A 21589-nucleotide genomic window follows, 5' to 3' on the forward strand; every position below is an offset into this window, starting at 1 on the left:
CTGGTTGTACCTCCTAAGGTTATATGACATATAGATACTTAGATACTAGATACCAATATAAATCTATAATTATTATAATACTACTTTGTATTTTTTCTAGTAAAATTATTAAACCAGGTATACAAGACCATTATTTAGTTAACTTTTAATGGGCATGGGTGGAAGAAGGTTACATTTTTTAAAGCTTAAAGTCAACAAACTGTGACCTGTGAAAATTCATTTTAAGAGTTACAGAGAAAAAAAAATATTTCATAAAACATTTGAACTCTTAATCCTCCACCCCCACATTTGTCCTTACGGATATAAAAAAAAATAAGTATACATTTTAAACAGTAAAGAATAAGTATTAAAAATTAAAATATATAGGTAGATAATTGCAACATGAACAGAAATTGATACAATATATATCTGGTTTTATAATTTATAATTAGTATACTTGAATGAAATATTAGGTGTATTTTATGATTTCATAAACAATAGTAAAAATAGTTCATTTTTATAATTTATAAGTTTTTAAGTACAAATAAAATACCATTATAATATACTAATAGAGTATACATTGTATTATATTTTACGTTAAAAATTATTTTGATACTTGTTTAGTGTGGTACCTACAAATAGTTGTTATTATCTAACCTTTAAATAATTCATTACTTCAGCAAGACAGTAAATAATTTTATCAAAATATTTTAGAAAATATTTACAAGAATTTATGGCTTAAAAAATAATAAATTCATATAACAATTTAAAATACATAATAACCCAATGATTCACGCTTAGCTGAACTTATATAAATTACCTTGAATATCTCAAAAAATATAGGCTACATATTACTGATTATTTATAGGAAACATATTATTAATCAAGTAAGTACTATTATAGTCATTGAAAAAATTATTTAATTAAATAATAAAAACAAATTGTAAATGCAAATTAGTACCTACATAATTAGTAAAAAAAAAAAAAAAATTAGGAATGTAAGATAAATATTTTTTTATTATTATTTTTAATATTTATAAATACTATATTGAACATTTTTTTTTCTAATTTTTAATAAAAGTAAAATTAGAAAAGTTTAGAAATTATTACATAGAAATGTAATAAAACATCTAAAATTAGACCAGATACTTATTTATTACTCGCAATAAATGTTTAATTATGTTATCTAACTATTCTAACTTATACTATTCACTAAGAATAATAACTATACAAGATGTAACCAATAATTATCATGAAAACTTTAAAACATTAATATTTAATGTAATCAGAGCCGTTAAAGGGGTTTTTTTTATAATATTTTAAATTTTACATAAATTAAATATATAAGAAAGATTATTGTTTTATAATTATTTTTGACCATTACAAATTTTTTCTGAACAAATTTCCGACTATAGTCAAGTAATCACAATTAGTCAATTGCAACGTTTTATTCTTGTATTATTTAGCTTTATAATAAATTAGGTTTTAAACTAAGTACCTATATGATACATTCTTATTATACGTTTGTAAATATAATATGTATAATATAATATAATTTGTGATTTGTATTAAGTTTTAATTATTTTAAACTTATTTTGTTTAATAATTACTATTGCAATCAGTTTTAGTTTTTTGTCAAATAAATGTTCAAAATATGTTGTAAAAAAAAAAAATCAATTAAGTAAGAATAAAATGCATAATGATAAATAAAAAAGAGAGCGATTATTTTTAATTTTTCTCTGGCCGCCAAATCTTAACGGCACGGCTCTGAATGTAATATTAGGTATTACTAGCTTCAATATTATTTACTTGAATTTAAAATAAATATGGAGATTTTTCATTTTAAAAATAACTAAATTACTATGTACTTTTGATTAAAGTACGCACAGTTTTAGTATTACTTTACTACTTGTCAATAAAAAAACAAATCAAAAAAATATTATGATACCAATTAAATAAAAATATATCTCAAATTTAAATTTTGTACACATTTTAAGTTCCTTGGTAACAATTATTATTAAAAATTAAATAGTTTTATGGTTTTAAATTTTACATACAATAATTAATTGTATTAACTATCATTATCTGAAACAGACTTACTATGTTCCCTTTGGCACTCTAGTTCTTTCATTTTTAATTTAATTTCAGTAACATTGGCGTGTACATGATTCTCCAACTTTTTTGATTCATCTTCAGATATCTTTTTATGAGCTCGAGCAAAATGTTTTTGGAGTAAAAAATTTCTAGTAAATGCAGCTTGGCATGAGTTACATTTAAAGGGTCTTTCTCCTTTAAATAAACAAATCACAGTACATTTAATTAAAACAATTAATAATAAAAATAGATTTTTCTTTTAATACTTTTAATGACAATATAAATTTTCAAAATAGTTATTTTTATCAAACTAATTTATAATAATAACCATACTAAAGTAACATAAAATGAAGATTAGGTACCTGTATGAATGAGTAAATGCCTTTTAAGATCAGTTGTCCACCCAAATTTTTTACTACACAAACTACATTCAAAATTCTTGTCTTTTTCTTTATTTTTTTTTGTTACTTTTTTAAACGATTTAACTGGGTTATCGTTATCCTCTTCATATGTGGCCAAACAATATTTCCAAGGATTCAGAGTTTCACCCACTGTCAAATTTAATGGCTTAGAAGATCCAAAATTGCTAGTTTCTATAGGTTTTTTTTTAGAAGTTGAACTATTATCATTATTATCGGTTTCAACCAATTTTTCTTCTCCGACATGACTAAAAAAATGTACTAATAATGATGTAGCAGAATAAAAACATTTGTGGCAATCCGGACATTTTTGAGAATAATCTGAAAAAATTAATAAAAAGTAATTATTTAAAAATTAAAATGTATTATTAGAAAACATGTTAACAAACTTAAAACATGTTTGTCAATACTAAATTTAATATATTAAGACTACTTGTATGTAAATACAAATACAAAACTTCAGATTAAAAGTTTAATGGCACCAAGACTAAATTATAAGTTTATGCGTTTAGCAGGGAATTACAACTTTAATAGTCATTAAGTTAACTTGACAATATTTGTAAGTTAAGACATTACATTAGTATTGATCATATATTTTTTTTTAATTCACAATCCCATATGAAAAACTTAATTTTTATTATTACCTTCAATATTGTTATGTTTATCATAAACAGTATTAAGCAATATATTTTTAAAAGATTAATTACTATTTTGTGGTACTTTTGAGCGAATACAATGTTTTAATTATATAACCAGACTACCAGAGAAAATAAGCAATATATAGAAATGTATGCCAAATTAATATTTAAAAAATGTATTTTTATTTATTTTGTTTAAAAAGTTTATTCTAAGCACCCAATACTAAAATATATGATACCTAAAATTAATAGGTACGACAATTAATTGTAATAATGATAATATTAATATTTATATATATGTACACTATTTATATAATTTAAAATTAAAATAGTTAGTGTATTGTTTGAATGTTTTATGATTTATATATATACCTAGTCATTAAATATTGGCTTTTAATAGAAACAAATACTTATACAAAATCAATAATATGTTAATTGTAACAATTTCTTAACCTTTTACCTGTATAAATATTCATTAGATAATACAGTTAATTAAGCTTAATTACACATTTATAAAAAGGCTAAGACAATATTTACAAGTACAATAAAATATCACTTAGAACAAAATATTATATTATGATATTTTTAATATCTTTTTATTAAATAAAATAATGAGTAGGAAATAGGTACTTAATAATAGTTTTGGCTTAAATAATAATTTAATTTAGTAGATAAAAGATTAGTAAAGTATTTAGTAAATGTAATAGAAACTTAGACATATGAGTAGAAGTAAAACGATGTTAATAAAATATAATAAGTTTATGTTTACAGTAATTACACTGTAATAGTAATACTGTATGTGTGTACTCTGTATGATAATATTGCTTATACTTAAGTTATCTATAGATAATGTTAGCGGTGTAAGCCACGGACAACGGATGAAACCTAATAGTCGGTCTATGATAAGACCTCAAACCGACATTAATCCTAAACGACAACTGTGCTGAATATATATCGAGAAATTATAAGTACCTCGTACGTCATGTTTAAATTGTATTATTTTAAACTATACTGTCATACTGATGTAGTAATATCATAAATTCATAAAGCTGAAGAGTTTCCATCTTTGAACTCCCTAATTTCAGAAACTACTTAATTGATATCAATAAAAGTTATATCAATATAGATTCCTTGAGAAGTTGAGACTTGGAAAGTGTTTCAAGTTTTTAACTTCTTTTTCAATTTCAACCCATATAAGGCTATAACTTATAATTGCTAGTTGCTATAAATAAGCAGCCTCACTTCACGCCACACTTATGGATTTTCGCGAAATTCGAATATTTTTTGGTTAGGGTTACCATTAGTTACAAAAATATAATAAAAAAATAAATTACTAAATTAGTCTTGACTAGCCGAATTGCCGAACCATTAAAGCATTATTGTTAGGAGATTTGTTGAAAATAATATAAAAAAGGTAACATTTAATTTATCGTTTGTTATTTAAATGACAAATGTACAATAAGAAACATTATCCTTTTGAACCTACCTATATGTAGGTTACAATAATAATAATTTCCATGTAAATACCTAAAATTTTGAATACGGAACACTGATCCAGCTAAATATCCGTCACTATAATTTAACTTATTTTGTCTTCCACTTATCATTCAAAATAGACGGTTAAAAAGATGCAGATCTAGAATTACTCTATACCTACTGCAGTGTCCCACTCCCGTGAGGAATTACCCACTGCGATAGTGTGATATCTCCTGAAGTAATGGAGATATCATAATTTTGGTTTTTTAATAAGATTTACAGGGACAGAAACTACAAATATTTCACGATTTAATTTATTTTGAAAAATTTAATTAAAATTTAATTTAAAAAGTTAAAAAATATATTTGTTTATTTAATTATTTTCAAATTAATAGCCATTTTGTAAAGTTAATTTTTCTGAAAATATTAAATTATCAAATAAAAAAATATATTTTTTAACTTTATTATCAATACATTAAAATGAATGGAACAAATGCAGTTTAGTTCCCACACGATTTTTCGATTTTTTTCTTCCCGAAATGTATATTTTAAAGCACTGAATACAAAAGTCTAATAAAAAAATTCTCGCAAATCATTATTTTGAAAGTTATATCTTTCCAAAATGTACGATTTTATGCATTTACGCATTCATGCGCGAAACGCTGTATACTTTGCTTAAAACCAAAATTATGATATCTCCATTATTTCAGGAGATATCGCAATAACTAAATCATCACAGGACACTGTATAGTCTTGCTCAATTAACCTATTACTTATTATTTATTAGGCAGTACCGTCAGTACCTATTGGCTTAATACCATGTGTACCTATCTCTCATTCTGCTTATATATATATATATATATATGTTCTTCGTTAACAAATTACTTATAGTACACATACTTCATACTTATATGCCTAATGTCTAGATAGCAATTATATTTTTAATAAGAAAATTACGATTCTTATAATAAAAAACACTGTAAATTTAGTCACCGAATAAATAACCACGTGAAAAAATAATCCTGGAAAAAATAACCCTATATTAAAAACGCAGTAAGTGAGTTGATTCTCGAGACCTACTTTATGTATTAGTTGATTTCCGGGTCATTAATAGGTATGTACGAGTTGATTACCCGGTCATTAAGAGATATTATGTGCGAGTCGATTCCTTATTGTTGTATATCGATAGATTGAGCTGTTAGAAGTGAAGTCGAAACATAATATATTAAACGCAGGTGCAATGGGACTAGAAAATCCATGAAAATCCGGGAAAAATAAAGTTGTTTGTGTAAATAAAGTGATTATGTCACGGTATACGGCTATATCATTACCGAATACCAGTTTTTAAAAACAATGTGTTTTACATTTTTAACTAATCATTTTTTTAATAAATAATAAATTATAATATAATACAATAAATAGTTTATAAATAAAAATTAAATGATTTTCAAAATACGAAAAAAAAACTAAAAAGAACAACACTTTAAATAAACTTCAAACTTGTTAGCCAACCTCTTCGCGGTGTCTCTTGGATCACGCTATAGGCTTAATATTTGACTAAATATTGAAAAAAATATGTAATGACCCTGGAATCAACTCGTACGCAGTCATTACAAATGATGTGTACCTGTTCGTAGCCCGTCCGTTTCAACCAAAAATGACACTAATCGTTTCGTTCAAATTTTAATATTATATGATTTTCATTTCGTCCAGACTAGTTTAAATCAATTTAAAATTAAGTTGATACTGGTTTAGTTAAATATTGTTATACATTTAGGACGAAATAGGTCCCTCTTGTGTACCTAACACACATATTTACGAAATTTCAGCCAGTCTATGTATGATTTAAAAATGATCAATTTTTAAATTCACAATAAATTTGTATTACAATATCAATAATGATATGTAAAAAAAAAATGATATACCTATAATATTAATATTTTATAATCAATTTCTTAAATTGAAGTATATTTATTATTTTGTCTAGACGTGTTATTATCTATATTTTAGGTAAACTGTAAGAATAACGTACCATGTATACCTATATTGAATCGCGGACGTAATGTCCAGGGACAAAAAGTCCGCTTTAAAAAAAGTTGGACAAAAAGTCCGAATTCAATTTTTATAATCGGACAAGATCTGAGCATATTTTTAGTGTGGGACAAAAAGTCCGAAAATACAAAATATTTTATATACCTAATTAATATTTATTTTAAAAATTTAAAAATGTACGCATATTATTATATTTTTGTACAACTAACAAAAATATAACGGAAATCCACTAGATTATGATATACTATTTTTTTTTTAGTTTCAGTTTAGATTGACATGTTTATAAATAAAAAAAAATTCATTGTTCGTTACTTACAAATAAATGTTGATATTGTTGTTCTAATATGTTGTAATAAATTATATAATTATAAATGAAAATAAGAAAATAGAAAAAAATATAATAATAGGTATAATGTGTATAATATATAATGACTACAAAAATTTTTAAATTTTTAAAATAAATATTAATTATATAAAATATTTTGTATTTACTATTTTCGGACTTTTTGTCCGACATTAAAACTAAATCCGAACTTTTTGTCCAACTTTTTTTAAAACGGACTTTTTGACCGACTACCACCTGTTAGCATTGTGGCTAGTACCTATATAATAAATTTTATGTTAATCGATACAAATACCATTAATACCAACAACCTATAATTAGATTAGAAAAAAGTTACTAAAAAATCAGTATATTTTATATTATTTTATGTATATCTAACAAACTAAATTTTAAAATTCATTACCTAGTTTACTAATTGCTTGAATGTTCCAAATTTCGTACATTAAAGAGCCCATGATGAATGCCCCCTTTTGTGTGAATATTTTATTATTAGGCTCCAAACGTCAATTTGAAAACTACATTTTGTACTTAATGAATTTATAATTCATTAAAAATAAAAGTAAGTAAAACTTTTTCAAAATCTATAAATAATTTAAAATTAATTCAATATGTAATGAAAAATACAACTATTTATTTACTCAGTTATCGATTCTATAAACGAGTAATTTAATTTCAAACTTTCTAACTAGTTAGTAGTTAGTACCAATCGCCAGGTTATATGATGTAATATAATAATCTAAATGTTGGTGTTTACTGTATGCATATTTTGAAATTTTAACTTTTTTTCGATACAATGTGACATGTATCAATGTTTATACATGAGGTTTCTGATAGCCATAGATCAGGGGTTGGGAACCTTTTCGTAGATAAAAGCCATTTTTTCAAAAAATTATAAAACTATGATATCCAGGGAGCTGCACAGGTTTGAACAACCTAGAAATTGGTAGGCAATAAAAACATAATCATACGTCTTAAATTTAGAAAATATAGAAAAACTTTATTTATCACTATAATAACGCAGGTATAATATAATTTATATTTTACGGATTTCGATTGATAATTATCCAAAGAGCCGCAGGTTGCATGTTAAAGAGCCACTTGCGGCTTCGGAGCCGCAGGTTCCCGACCTCTACCATAGATTATGTATAATCAAAGTATGTGTATAAGTGTATAATTAAAGTTGAAAGGACAATCGTGAAAAGGAAAGACTAGTCAAGATGGATCTATAATTTATGGATGGAGATGTTTAAATTTATACATATTTACGATTTGTACTTCGATATTAGTCTTCGTGGACGCATTATCTTTAATGACAATTAACGATAGTAGTCGTCTTCTGCCAAGCGTGATGGTGGAAATCGAGCCCTTTGTGTTATAACTGCTATGTAGGCATGTAGCAAATAGCAATTCTCATTTCTCATTTTTCAATGAAATACGAATGACTTTTCAAGTGTGATAGAAGTTGGTTAACTGAACCAATTAATCTAAACTATTTAATATATTCTGTAAATAACAGGCGTGTCTAGGATCAAAATTTAGGACAGGCCTGGTTATAAAAATAATTTGTAGTCAACACATTTTTAAATTTAAGAAAAATTTTATTAAACTTTTTAAGTCATAAGTATGACGTGTAACATGACATACTAATATTAAGAGCTATTTATAATATGAGTATTTATTTAATAAATTAAATTCGCATGTTTTTCATTTTGGCGAATTCGTCAATTATCTTAGTAGGATCTTTCAACAACTCCGAACTGAACTCTCTTTCGATTGATATCAGTGCTAAATTATGAAGACGCGTATTAGTCATAGATGTCCGTAAATAAGTCTTGATTCTTCTCATAGTTGAAAAACTTCTTTCGGCTGATGCCGAATTTACTGGAATAACCAACACGCGTTCAATAACCGATTAAATCTCCTCAAATGACTTTCCCATATCGCATATTTCTTTGCAAAAATCCATAATATTTTTACAGCCAATATAAATATTTTTGCTAATCTGTATTGACTCAATACTTATCATATACTAATATTTATCATCGTCATAATAATTCGTAAATTTTAAAACAAAATTATCATTTAAAAAATTGTTTAATGTCGGATTATATACTGATATTGCAGATAAAAAATCGGAATTGTCGTTAAATCTTTTGTTCATTTCACTTTATATATTATCTACCACTGTAAAATACATAACTCGCATATTTTGAATTGTTATATTAGTATTTTTCTGGGTCGTGTAATATCTATATAGAAATATACCAGGCCTATCCGCTTGACACGCCTCTGGTAAGTAAACTATCAAAGATTAATGGGCAATGATGGGCTAATGGCTATTTTCCGTACGATGCACACGAATACATGATCAATATTAATATTATTATGTTTTTTTAGTTTTTTAATATTATGAGAAAATGAAAATATGAGATTATGTGATCATGAACATCAGATCATGTATATTATTATACCATGGGTATACTGACCTCTGTTGAGATTCTACAGGTGATATTATTTTTTAATATTTTTGTTTTGAATATATCTAATATGTACGTTGCAAAGTTATTATGTAGGCATAATATCGTAAAATAATTTAATACATAATATAATATATAATATATTACATTAGCATTATTATTATATTATGTTGACTTGTGTCCCTGGTTCGCGCCCCGCGAATTTCAAAATGTTAACGCCCCGCGGACACAATCCGCAGACGTGTAAGTAGCAGCTATATAGTAGGTAGTAGGTGCATTGGGTAGGTCCGCCTATCCAATGCACGGTCCAGCGCCTTTCTATTCTATAATAAATTTACAGTCATAATCTGAGGCCGTGTTCATAATAATAATAATAAACTATCACGATATTCACTCACACAAGGATTACTGTATTAGTGTTCGCGTTTACGATAGTATAGTTGCTATTCAGTGTTCACTGTTCACATTTCACCAGTCACTTACGACACGGTCTCGTCGATAGACGTCTACACTCCTTTAGTACGTCGGTTATATCGTTACACACATCGTCATCCGTTGTTATTATTTGTTCGTATTCACAGGCTTAAACAGTCGTGAACCACTTGCGTTTTAGTCGTTTACGGCCGAATCGAACCGCTCATCGAAATGGCTGCCGGTAAAGTATTGGTGTACGGAGGAAAAGGAGCGTTGGGATCGACGTGCATATCGCTACTTTCGTCCCAAAAATATGTAAGCATAATAACCTATAATAATAATATCTATATAGTAATGTAAATTTTATAGCTGCTCGGTATATAATAACTATAACCCCAATGAAAGTATACCTATTCGACTGATATAATTATACGGATCGTTATATAATTCGAGGTCACCTACCTATGTTTAAAAATACAATTATAGTCTCACGATTGTTTAAAAACATATAAATAGTTTAACACCTGCAAAATAACGGTATATTTTATGTTTTTTTGTAAAATGATTTTTAATCAAATTATAATTAATTTGAGTACGAGAAAACTACAAACTCGTTCATAGTAAAGCATATAATTAAAGCTTATTTTATTTCTGAAGCCCAATGAAAACGAATACATACCTACCTATATGAATTATATTTTATAATTAAATATGATTATATTTGTAGAAATTAGAAGTCTACTGAGATGTTTAACTTTATCAATATTCAATTCCTATGAATATAATTATCCTATATTATGATTAAAAAATAATATTAAAATATTTAATGATGAAATGCGATTAGTTACTGTATAGTTATGTGTTATGTGATAAAAACTACTAGTATTTAAATTGATTTTAGTATTATAATCATCATTGTAACATTCAAATAACACTTAATTATTTTAGTTTATTAATTTAAAGATTGAAAACACATTAAGTAATTAAATATCGTATATTTCTTACAGGTAGCTATTATAAAATAAAAAATAAAAATAAGAATGCCTACAGAAATATCAAGACCATAATAAGTGTTTGAAAAATCAAGTGACAAATAATTAATTTATAATATAGTTTACTATATTTCTACATATTTTTATTACACAAACTAGTTAATAGTTTTATTAATATTAACACATTTAGAAAAATAGGTATTTTAAATAATAGGTATGTGAAGTAATAATAATAGTATTTATAATTGCTGTGGTTGCAGGTATTTAAAAAATGTCTTGTTAATTGACAATTGTCATTTACTAAATATGAAATACTTAGTATTGAAAGCAATTAATCTATGGTTTAAGATATTTAGGTAATAAAACCCAAACAGGCATATATTATTTAATGCGTAGATGTCCATAATATTATAGAGCTATTGTTATAATATAATATAATTAGTAATTCATTTTTATTTTTCAGTGGGTCGGATCAATAGACTTAACACAAAATGAAAATGCAAATGCCAATGTGATAGTGGAACGTGATGCTACAATATTGGAACAAGTAAAACAACCTAATAATAGTTTTATAATATGATTATAATGTAAGAAAGATATAGCTATTGTAGCAATTACTCATTTAAAAATGGAAAATGACTTTTCTAAATTGAATTAATTGAATTGTTCTATTTGTTCTTTTCCATTTAGGACTTTAAGTCTTTTCTATGCAACTAGGAGCAATAAAAATAACTTCATACATTTGTTAAACGCTTTGACTTCTGTATTACAATATAATTATACCTGGCTGGCCTGCATTATTAAATAAATTTAATTAGAAATACTTTTTTTGTGGTACTTTCATTGTATATGCTTCAAAATAAGAAGAAAGCAAAAGCTTATATTATGTGACTATAGTAATCAAAAGGTTAACTAACCCAATCCTTCTACATTCACAATTTAATCTTTAAATTATTATTTTTTTTACATTTAATCAATAAAGATAATAAATAATTATTAATAAATAATTTTTATTTAATTTTTAAAATAGTATGTACTTTTTTAGGAATCTCAAATTTTGAAGGAGCTTGATTCCGTTTTAGGATCTGAAAAATTAGATGCTGTAATATGTGTTGCTGGTGGTTGGGCTGGTGGGAGTTCAAGTTCTGATGGTAAGTGAATAAAATTATGCATTTTTATTGTTATATTAAACTGTATTTTACATAAAAATATTTTTTCATTTACATTATTAATTATTATTTATTTATTTTATGTGTAGATTTTGTAAAAAATACTGATTTAATGTTAAAACAAAGTGTCTGGAGCTCAGTATTAGCATCATCTATTGCATCTAAGTTCTTAAAACCTGGAGGTATTTTAGTATTGACTGGTGCTAAAGCTGCTCTAGGTCCTACCCCAGGAATGATTGGTTATGGTTTAGCCAAAGCAGCCATACATCATTTGACAAAATCATTGGCTGATGAAAATGGTGGTTTACCAACAGGAGCTCAGGCTCTTTCAATACTGCCTGTCACCCTTGACACACCTATAAATCGTAAATGGATGCCTAAAGCTGACACTTCAACTTGGACTCCATTAGAATTTGTCGCAGAGTAAGTACTGTACACTATCAATATTTAATTCTTAAAACAATTTATTTTTTAAGCGTGTATTATTCTAATTTATAATTTGCAGAAAATGTATAACTTGCATATGGTTATCATTATATCATTCTTTTAATATAATAAATTTAAATGTATACACACAATATAAATTATTTGATAAAAAAAATTCTAAAATTAATTAACACAATAAATACCTCTTATTATTTAAAAATAACTAACAATACAAAATATTTTATTTAAGTTTCACACCAAAAAACATAGTATATTAACTTTTCTGAGTTGAAAACTATCTTAGATGTACAAATGATTACTATGAATTATATTAAATCTAGTTTACATTATTAAATTGAAAAAATAAAATAGTATACTCCTTTATTTTTCTTTATAATTTGTATTATCATTATGCATTCTTTTTTTAACCATAAATAAAATGTAATTTTTTAAAGATTCTTATTTTATTTTTCAGGTTATTTTCTAAATGGATCAAAAATGAAGAAAGACCTCCAAATGGTTCACTTGTCCAGTTAAACACAAAGGAGAATAAAACAACTTTGGACATTGAATAATTTATAAAATATCAAAAAAATCATTTCAAACCTTCAGTTTTCTGTCAGTTAAATTGTACTTAATATTATTTATACATAAAAACATTTTTACAATATATATATATATTGTCCTACTCTATGGATAAGGGAGAGGTTTATAAAATATAAAGTATAAATATACAATTTTAATGTTTTAATAAATCTTGTTTTATATTACATTAGGGATCAACTGTCATAATATTATATTATTTTATAACAATAATAATTATTATATAATAGCATTAATAAAATGACAATAGATTATTGTTTAATAATGTGACGGTGTTGGCACACTCATCAATGGCGATTCCAAATAATCAAAACTTGGCGGTTCTGGTGGTGGTTCTGTATCTGTCGATATCTTTTCTACAAAATCAGTATATAGTTTGTGTACAGCCTCATCATGTGTTGAACTTGGTTGTAAAACTTTAGTTAATGTACTTAATCTACTTGGTGGTAACTTTGGATAAACATGCCACACTAGTTTTAATACATGTCTAACTACATTTTCTCTACTCAATCCAGTGCAAAAGAATTCATCAAATATTACAGTACAAAAATCTTCAGCAGCAAATTCTTCGACTTGCTGTATTAATAGTGCTACCAAAAAATGGAGAAATGGATCCTCGAAAGCACGGTCATGATCACAATTGGCCAATGATCCCAATATTCTCATTAATGCTAACCTGTCTTTAGCTTTAGCAACATGTAATGTATAATACATAGCAACCGTACAAGCAACACTACTCTCTTGAATATATGCTTGCACAGCATCTGGAACAGGTCCAGAGTGTTCAATAATGGTAATTGCAGATTCCCTTTCATCCAGAGGCATTTTAGTATTTAATGATCTAACTTGATCATCTACCATGAGTGACATCAAGGCAGGCATAAACTTAGTGACTACTTGACTGTCAAGTTTTGGTTCCTTAAAATCTTGGGTATCTATCATAACCCAAGCGCTTAAACCAAGAGACAACATCCTTAACAACAAAACTAATACATGATTTTCCCTTGGTAAATTTTCATTGTTAATTAAATGATGAAGTATTCTAATAGTTGAAGTCGCTAAGAAATTAATGGCGTACGGATCACATAATGTCATGGACAAATCTCCCAATACTGTTTCATGTCCTCTTTTAATGCTATCTAAAAACCCTTGAAGCTCACGGGAACGTTTAACATCAACATTGCGTTCACGAATACATGCATCGAGACACCATGTGAACTTATGACATGGATCAATGGATATAATATCTTGAATTTCTAGATCATGCAATGCCATTAAAAGTTCAGCTCTTAATGTACAATAATGTACATTATGAGTACGCAAGAATAATGTTCTCAAAAATTGCAAAACCATATCATATAATTTTATACTAGAGCCTATCATATGTGCAAGTTTTTGTACCACTTCTCCTTGACGTCTCAATTTTGGCGATGGTGTAAAGAATAAATTGGTTAAATTATTGTGGTCAAAAAGAATATTTTCTTTCTCTCTTATGTACTGTGTTAAAAGAGGAGACACTTCATTAACCAATAGTGATTGATTGTCCTTCCAAATTTGTCTCTTCACTTCTGTATCAGTATCTTTATAAAGTTCAGTGTCTTTAACCAATACATTTAAATATTTATCATCAATATGAGATATGTTTTTAAGAATAGCCATAATAATGGGTCTTAATTGTTTGATATGAACTGAAGGAAAACTCTTTGCCAACATATCCTTAAGCTTACGATCTCGGTCACGTCCTTCTTTTTTACCAATTTCTTCAATATGAGCAACTAATTTGTCGCGTAGTGCTTCTAGTATAGAGTTATGAAAATCTAACCGCCGAATTCCATGAAGATCGAGCAAAGGTAACATTTGACGAAGTGATGGTAAATGAATTCCATTGTCTACTTGAAATTCTTCAATAGCTTTTAAGGGATCTGTACAGTTTGTCAGTGTTTCTAATAAATATGTTTGACCGTGTATACCTGATTCAGACTGTTGGTTTGGGTGAACCGTGAACATTGAACGTTGACGTCCCCCACTCATTTTGAACGATTTAGATTTAAATTTGTTTCGTACAACTGTAAAACAAAATTAAATATTGACGCTTGAAATTAATTTAGTTGTTCTAAAATACATAACTTCTGGGTACTGATTATAAAAAAAAATAATGAAAGCTTATTTGTACATTATGATTTATGATTAATACGATTACTGTATTACACAATTACATATACTTTAGAGTTAAGAATTTATAGTACTTCCACATTGACATTACAATTTAACTTTACACGCTACAGTACCTTGAATTTGTGTATTTTTGTTATCGATGATGACATATCAGTGATAAAAGATTGTTTACACCTCGGACCCATAGACTTTAAGCGATATAAGGTCTATGTTTGGACCATAGAAAAGAAAAACGATAATGAGTTACCGATGTTCTGTTACCTACATATTAAACATTATGACTCGATTGGGGGAAGTGGAAACCCGGCATTTTTAAACCTTGGAATAACAATAATGTCTAATATAAAAATACTTACTTGATATTTAAGTATCAGATGAAGTATTGAGTAACATATTAATATTTACTATTTATTTTCATTAGTAAAGACATTAATTAAATTTTCAAAATATTTAAACAATGCCTATCGCTTATGTTGACTAATAATATAATCTATGACCGTGTATTGACTAAACTGAATCGTTATATTTTAGTTGTAATAAAGTGATAACATTATTTATATACAGATAACGATAAAATTCTCCGCTTTTTATCACTAAAATAGCATTTAATATTTTAATATTTAAAAATTTAAAATGTAATTATTTTAATTTTAATGGTACCAATAATAATTTAATATTGTAATAAATGAAACACTAATTAATTTAGAATTGTGTTTAAAATAATAAAATGTATGTAAACAAATTTTTGATGAAACAATATATTTTACAACAAGTTATAAATCATCTTAAACTTTCAAGAAATAAGAGCACAAAAGTGTTTGATAAACAGTAATATTTCATATTTTAGTTTTTTATCTTATGAATCATTATCTTTGGAAAAAATTAAAAATTAATTTCCTTTATATTTTTAAAAAATAGTTTATTATGTTTTATAGTAAATGGAAAAGTGTTGTTGGATTGGAAATACATGCTCAAATTTCAAGTGAATCAAAGTTGTTTAGTGCAGCTGGTACTAAATTTGATGCAGTGGTAAATTCTCAAGTGTCATTGTTTGATGCTGCGATTCCAGGAACACTTCCCGTAAGTATTAGTTTAATTGCGAAATATTCATATAAATATATAATAAAATATAAACACAATTTGTTTGCAGAGTATTAATGAAAAGTGTGTTGAGGCTGCTATATTAACTGCGCTAGTATTAGGATGTAATCTAAACACAATATCATCATTTGATCGAAAACACTACTTTTATGCAGATATGCCGGTAAGGTCCATATCATAGTATTGAATTTATGCATAACTAAACTTATGGTAAAAGATATGTACTATTTGTTTGAGAAATAGTTTTATGACGTTTATTATCAATCAAAATATGTGGTATTTATTGCTGGATAACACTAATTTAACTTAACATGTTAATTATCTAATAAGATACAAAATAATTTTAAAATGTTGTTATTCATGTGTTACATCTGAACTATGCATAAATTTAATTTTGATTAAACAGTTTATATTCATTTTCTCTTTAAGTATACTATCCTGAAATATTATATAATTTATACTTCTTAAAACAATTATATTTTAATTACTAATTATCTTTAATATTTTTAGGCAGGTTACCAAATAACTCAACAGTTTCATCCATTGGCAAAAAATGGACAAATTACTTTCCCTGTTATAGATCAAAATATAAATAAAGTTCCCTACAATAAAACTTCTTTAATTAAACAAATACAATTAGAACAAGACAGCGGTCGCACAATTTATGATGACTTTTCTAAAAAGTAATTGCTTTTATTAAAATTTTTAATTATATTTTAGTAAATTTATATTACTTTTGTAATTGAAATTTTTAAAGCTAGTCATATATTTTAACATAAATTAAACTATGCGAATTAAATCTTTATTATTAAGTTTTTAAGTTACTTTAATAGTGTATTTTTGCAGACTAAGACATTAAGTAATAAACTCAGAATCAGTTTCTTCCTTGTTTAACATTATTAATAACACTGAAATATATTATGTAATAATTTAATTTAAAAATCTCTGTTATAAACATAACATTGTTTTTGGGCATCACTGTATTACTGTAGTAATGACTTTCAATTTGAATGTTTTTTTTAAAAAACTTTGTATTCTTATGCAGTTAAAGATATATTAATTTAATCAAATTTGAAATTTCTTTATATAAAATCATAACATGCTGTTACATTTTATGTTAATTTATTTTTAAAAAACTTAAATGTATTCTTAGTTCACTTGTAGATTTAAATCGTGCTGGAACAGGGCTGATGGAGCTTGTGTTTGAACCTGACTTATGTAATGGTCTTGAAGCTTCAGCTTTAGTTAAAGAATTATTACTAATATTTGAACGTATCAAAACTTGTTCTGGCCGAATGGAAGGTTAGTTACCTTAGATTAGTTTAATTTTTAAGTAATTTCTTACATTTTTCATAATTATAGCTATGTAAAACTTGGGTCTTTATGATCTATACAATTATAAACTATACATTTATGTTATTTTTTATAAATATGTATTATACAAAAAGAGGATTTTTAGTTAATAATTTAATAAATAACTTTTCTTTTCAAAAAATTACAACTATTATTTTTTTATATGAATTAAGTAATAAACAAAAAAATTGTTAAAAATGTATAAACAAAATATTATTCCAGTACATTTAGTTGAAAAATGTTTATCGAAATACATTTGTCTCAAATAAATTAAACACGAGTACTAACAATTTACATGATAAATAATTGTAGAAATGTTTTAAAAGTTCTAAGTCAAAATTGTCTTAATATTTAATACTTATAAATTATAATAAACAGTATGTATAAATTTTGTGTTTTATTAATAAGGTTATGTACTTAATAAACATACGTTATTATTATATTAGTATAATACAGTTAATTAGAGTGATATTTAAATGTGTAATATAATGTTTCCCTACTGGCTATGTATTACAATATTTACAATACATTAATATTATCAACAAAAAACATTTATTTCTTATGACTCATCAATTTAGATACATAAAAATTGTACTTCTATAAGAAATAATAATACAATTTGAATAAAATAACATACAGTAGCATTGTGGGTGGTAATCCAAAGGGAATTGAGGAACGGGGTCATTCGGATTATCTATGACTGTTACAAAATTGTCTTGTAATTTAAACATAAATTTTTTTTTTTATTTACTTATGTGAAGCTATTTGAGTACAATAAATATAATAATTGATAACATTTTTTTTTTAAATAGTTAAATTTGTTATTACTATTATTTAAATTATGTATAAATACAATATAAGAACGGTGGCGATGTACACTAGAAGCCATTTGGATTACCACGTCTTTCGAATCAGCCTATGTTTGAATTACCGTGACACTACTATATGTTTATAATGATATTTAAAGTATACCTATACTGTACTTTTTATTTTAATACTTTAATAGTTATTATTATTTATTAGTAGTATTAATGCTGTATTCTGCATTAAATAGAGGGTGCTTTGAGAGTTGATGCAAATGTTTCAATCAGTGATAGTGATCAATTAGGCACACGGACTGAAATAAAAAATCTTGGAAGTATACGAGCAGTACAGTTAGCAGTTGATTATGAAATTTTTCGTCAATTAAACCTAATAAAAGAAGAAAAAGAAGTAGTGAATGAAACAAGAGGATGGGATTCTATTACTAATAAAACTGTGTCAATGAGGGACAAAGAAGTGTTACAAGTAATTTAGAATTAGATTATACTATTTTATTTAATAATAAAACATAATTAAATTTTACTTTTTTTAGGATTATCGATTTATGCCTGAACCTAATTTATTATCACTTAATTTAAATATGATTGATATTAACAAATTAAAAATAAATATACCTGAATTACCAACTGTAACTCGTAATAATATAATGTGCAAATATGGCTTAAATATAAGGAAAACTACTACTTTAATGGTAATTTAATATTCAAAACATTTGTGTTTACAAAACATACTTTGTCTAGAAAGAGAACATATCACCGCCCAACAAGAATCTGTTTGTTCTGAATGTAATTGCACATCATTCAGCAATAGTGTTCTCACCTAGACCGCCTCATCATCAAAAGCTGTAATCAGTCTAGTTTTTTGGAAAGGGAAATAAGGCTTTGGCAGTCAATATGTCATCAGTTTCACACACAACTGGTGTGTTCTCTTGCTGGACAAAATAAAAGTTTTAAGTCAATCTTAATTTTTAAATTATAATGCTTTGTAGAATGAACCTGTTTTATTATCAATGTTTTTTGATATAATGAATAATGATACATTTAGAAATCCATCAAGAGTTTGGAATGTATTGACTATTGAATTTTTGACAGAATTAAATAAAAGATCTATCGAACCTAGGCAAAGGTATGTCATGGTGCTTTAAATATTTTTCTCAATAAACATTCATTATAAATGATTTTTTTAAAAAAGTGAAATTCCATCATCTGTCATTGGCGAAGTTGTAGATTTACTAGATAATAATTCTGTGAACTTGGTTCATGCAAGAAAAGTTATTTCTAAAGTATTTGATGAAAAAGATAAATCTCCATCTCAAGTAAGTTTATTTTTTTATACACTTAATGAAAAAAAAAAAAAAAATTAAGCATAAATTTACTTAAAGTTAAAATTCCAATTTCTTTGATTTTCAGATTGTAAAAGAAAATAATTGGGAACAAATTTCTGATATAGAAGAAATAGAAAAATTATGTAAAGAAGTTATGCTTGAGTATCCAAAGGCTATTAAAGATTATCGTAGAGGAAAATTACAAGCCATAAAATTTTTAATAAGTCATATTGCAAAAAAAACAAATGAGCGCGCAAATTTAGCTCTTGTTTCAAAAAAATTAGAAGAATTCTTAAAAAATGATTAGATTATTTTTGATATATTTTATTATTGTTTTGTATACATTACATTTATAGTCTGAAATTTATTTGAATACACATTAAAAACAATAAGTTCAGTTGATTTGTGAATTTTATTTAATTTGCACTTAAATTTTGTAAGTTATACATATAACATTTAGCATCAATCATAATGTCACTATTGCTACCTATTTGTTCAAATAATTGAATAATTACCACTAAATACTCTTCCTTATACCTGAACCTAGATGCAATATTTCTATTATGTTCATAAAAATAATCTATATTATAATAGAAAATTGTATTTATTGTATGCATATAGCTGCAAATCCTATTAAATTATCCGAATGAACGAGTTGCTTGTTTTTTGAGCATTATGATTGGAGGGTGGTGAATCATTAGTTAATCATTAGTGGATCATTTTTTTAGAACTCGTTGTTTTTAATTTATATAATGCACTTGAATTAAAATATCTGTGTTAAATTAAATTTGTAATAAAATAATCTTTTAGAGCTTATATATAATATTTCTGGATAATTAATTTTTTCTTATGTGAAATCAGTAATTGTTAACAATATTTGAATAAATTGTAATTTTAGCCACCTACTGTTTTAGAAATGGCTATAATAGGTTATGTTTTTCTGATAATATAAATTCATCAATTTGATGAATATAATTTTCAAAAGGTTATCAAATCCAGTATCCATAGGTACGTTTATATAAATATATTTTAGTCATCATCGAGATAGTGTCATGGACAATGGTTATAAGTATTACATTTGAGGATTCCCTTATTTTGTATCAGAATTCAAAATTAATTTATAGAATAAAAAATTGTTTTTCAAATAACTTTTTTTATAATTAATCAAATAATAATTTTCAGTTTTTTCTAATATTTGTAAGATGTTTAATTTAATAATATAATTGGAAATTTTGTTTAAACATTCCTCAAATAGTTTTTATTTGAATAATAATTGTGTCTAAAACCTATTGTTTTAATAATTAAAGAATAACCAATTGAATAGTTTTTTATTCAATTAGTATTCTGCTTTGATATAAAATACCATGAACTAAACAACTGTTAACTATATTTTTGTCATCTATGTGGCGACACGTGGTCGCCACCGTAACAGTCGTCCTGTTTCGCTGTTACCGCTGGACACATCGCGTGTTTTGTGCGACCATTATGCGCCATCGTTATTGCGTTCCGTCGCGATCGTCGAAATTAGCGTGTTCGCGAAGTTGTGAAGTGTTGACTCCGCGTAGTGCGTACGTTAAGCGCCCCTCGCGTGGTTCTCGTGGTTCGCAAAGTCCGTTGTGCGACCAGTGTCACCGTCACGTGTTTTACGCGCCGATTTTCGACCGTTAATTCCAAATTCCAATCTTTAGGTTTTGAGGTAACACTAAGCGACCCCGTATTCACGCCGTTATCG

At 25.9% G+C, this 21589-nt stretch overlaps 4 protein-coding genes across 5 annotated transcripts; 2 read left to right on the plus strand and 2 right to left on the minus strand.

Moving 5' to 3' along the window:
• Nucleotides 1-1596: 1596 nt before the first annotated feature.
• Nucleotides 1597-3658, minus strand: LOC113549084 (zinc finger protein 215-like). Its single transcript, XM_026950241.1, has 3 exons — nt 3591-3658; nt 2436-2813; nt 1597-2268 (listed from the first exon to the last, which is right to left on the minus strand). Exons 1-3 carry the CDS (start codon nt 3604-3606, stop codon nt 2051-2053), a joined length of 612 nt encoding a protein of 203 aa, XP_026806042.1. The 5' UTR covers nt 3607-3658; the 3' UTR covers nt 1597-2050.
• Nucleotides 3659-9720: 6062 nt separating this feature from the next.
• Nucleotides 9721-13058, plus strand: LOC113561066 (dihydropteridine reductase). Of its 2 annotated transcripts, XM_026967270.1 has the most exons (6): nt 9721-9997; nt 10060-10207; nt 11348-11431; nt 11930-12035; nt 12143-12476; nt 12955-13058. In XM_026967270.1, the coding sequence occupies exons 2-6, from the start codon at nt 10124-10126 to the stop codon at nt 13052-13054; spliced, it is 708 nt and encodes a 235-aa protein (XP_026823071.1). In that variant the 5' UTR covers nt 9721-9997; nt 10060-10123; the 3' UTR covers nt 13055-13058. The 2 variants fall into 2 exon arrangements, with proteins under 2 accessions (XP_026823071.1, XP_026823069.1); XM_026967268.1 differs by having other exon boundaries at nt 9741-10207.
• A 14-nt stretch (nt 13059-13072) lies between these two features.
• LOC113561065 (negative elongation factor B) lies at nt 13073-15390 on the minus strand. Its single transcript, XM_026967267.1, has one exon. The coding sequence runs from the start codon at nt 15111-15113 to the stop codon at nt 13341-13343; it is 1773 nt and encodes a 590-aa protein (XP_026823068.1). The 5' UTR covers nt 15114-15390; the 3' UTR covers nt 13073-13340.
• A 534-nt stretch (nt 15391-15924) lies between these two features.
• Nucleotides 15925-20189, plus strand: LOC113547953 (glutamyl-tRNA(Gln) amidotransferase subunit B, mitochondrial). Its single transcript, XM_026948552.1, has 10 exons — nt 15925-16085; nt 16193-16337; nt 16408-16521; nt 16869-17041; nt 17512-17660; nt 18766-18998; nt 19066-19224; nt 19522-19658; nt 19725-19848; nt 19943-20189. The coding sequence occupies exons 1-10, from the start codon at nt 15985-15987 to the stop codon at nt 20162-20164; spliced, it is 1557 nt and encodes a 518-aa protein (XP_026804353.1). The 5' UTR covers nt 15925-15984; the 3' UTR covers nt 20165-20189.
• The last annotated feature ends 1400 nt before the right edge of the window (nt 20190-21589 follow it).

Source organism: Rhopalosiphum maidis, chromosome 1 (genome assembly GCF_003676215.2).
Source record: "Rhopalosiphum maidis isolate BTI-1 chromosome 1, ASM367621v3, whole genome shotgun sequence".
Classification (NCBI taxonomy): domain Eukaryota; kingdom Metazoa; phylum Arthropoda; class Insecta; order Hemiptera; family Aphididae; genus Rhopalosiphum; species Rhopalosiphum maidis.

Coding starts and splice junctions, on each gene's coding strand:
- LOC113547953 (XM_026948552.1), top strand. CDS start 15,985: ATGTATGTAAACAAATTTTTGATGAAACAATATATTTTACAACAAGTT. Junction 16,338..16,407: donor CGATTCCAGGAACACTTCCC/GTAAGTATTAGT, acceptor ATTTGTTTGCAG/AGTATTAATGAAAAGTGTGT. Junction 19,849..19,942: donor AAGATAAATCTCCATCTCAA/GTAAGTTTATTT, acceptor TTTGATTTTCAG/ATTGTAAAAGAAAATAATTG.
- LOC113561065 (XM_026967267.1), bottom strand. CDS start 15,113: ATGAGTGGGGGACGTCAACGTTCAATGTTCACGGTTCACCCAAACCAA.
- LOC113561066 (XM_026967270.1), top strand. CDS start 10,124: ATGGCTGCCGGTAAAGTATTGGTGTACGGAGGAAAAGGAGCGTTGGGA. Junction 10,208..11,347: donor TACTTTCGTCCCAAAAATAT/GTAAGCATAATA, acceptor TTTATTTTTCAG/TGGGTCGGATCAATAGACTT. Junction 12,036..12,142: donor TGGGAGTTCAAGTTCTGATG/GTAAGTGAATAA, acceptor TTTTATGTGTAG/ATTTTGTAAAAAATACTGAT.
- LOC113549084 (XM_026950241.1), bottom strand. Junction 2,269..2,435: donor GCATTTACTCATTCATACAG/GTACCTAATCTT, acceptor GTTTATTTAAAG/GAGAAAGACCCTTTAAATGT.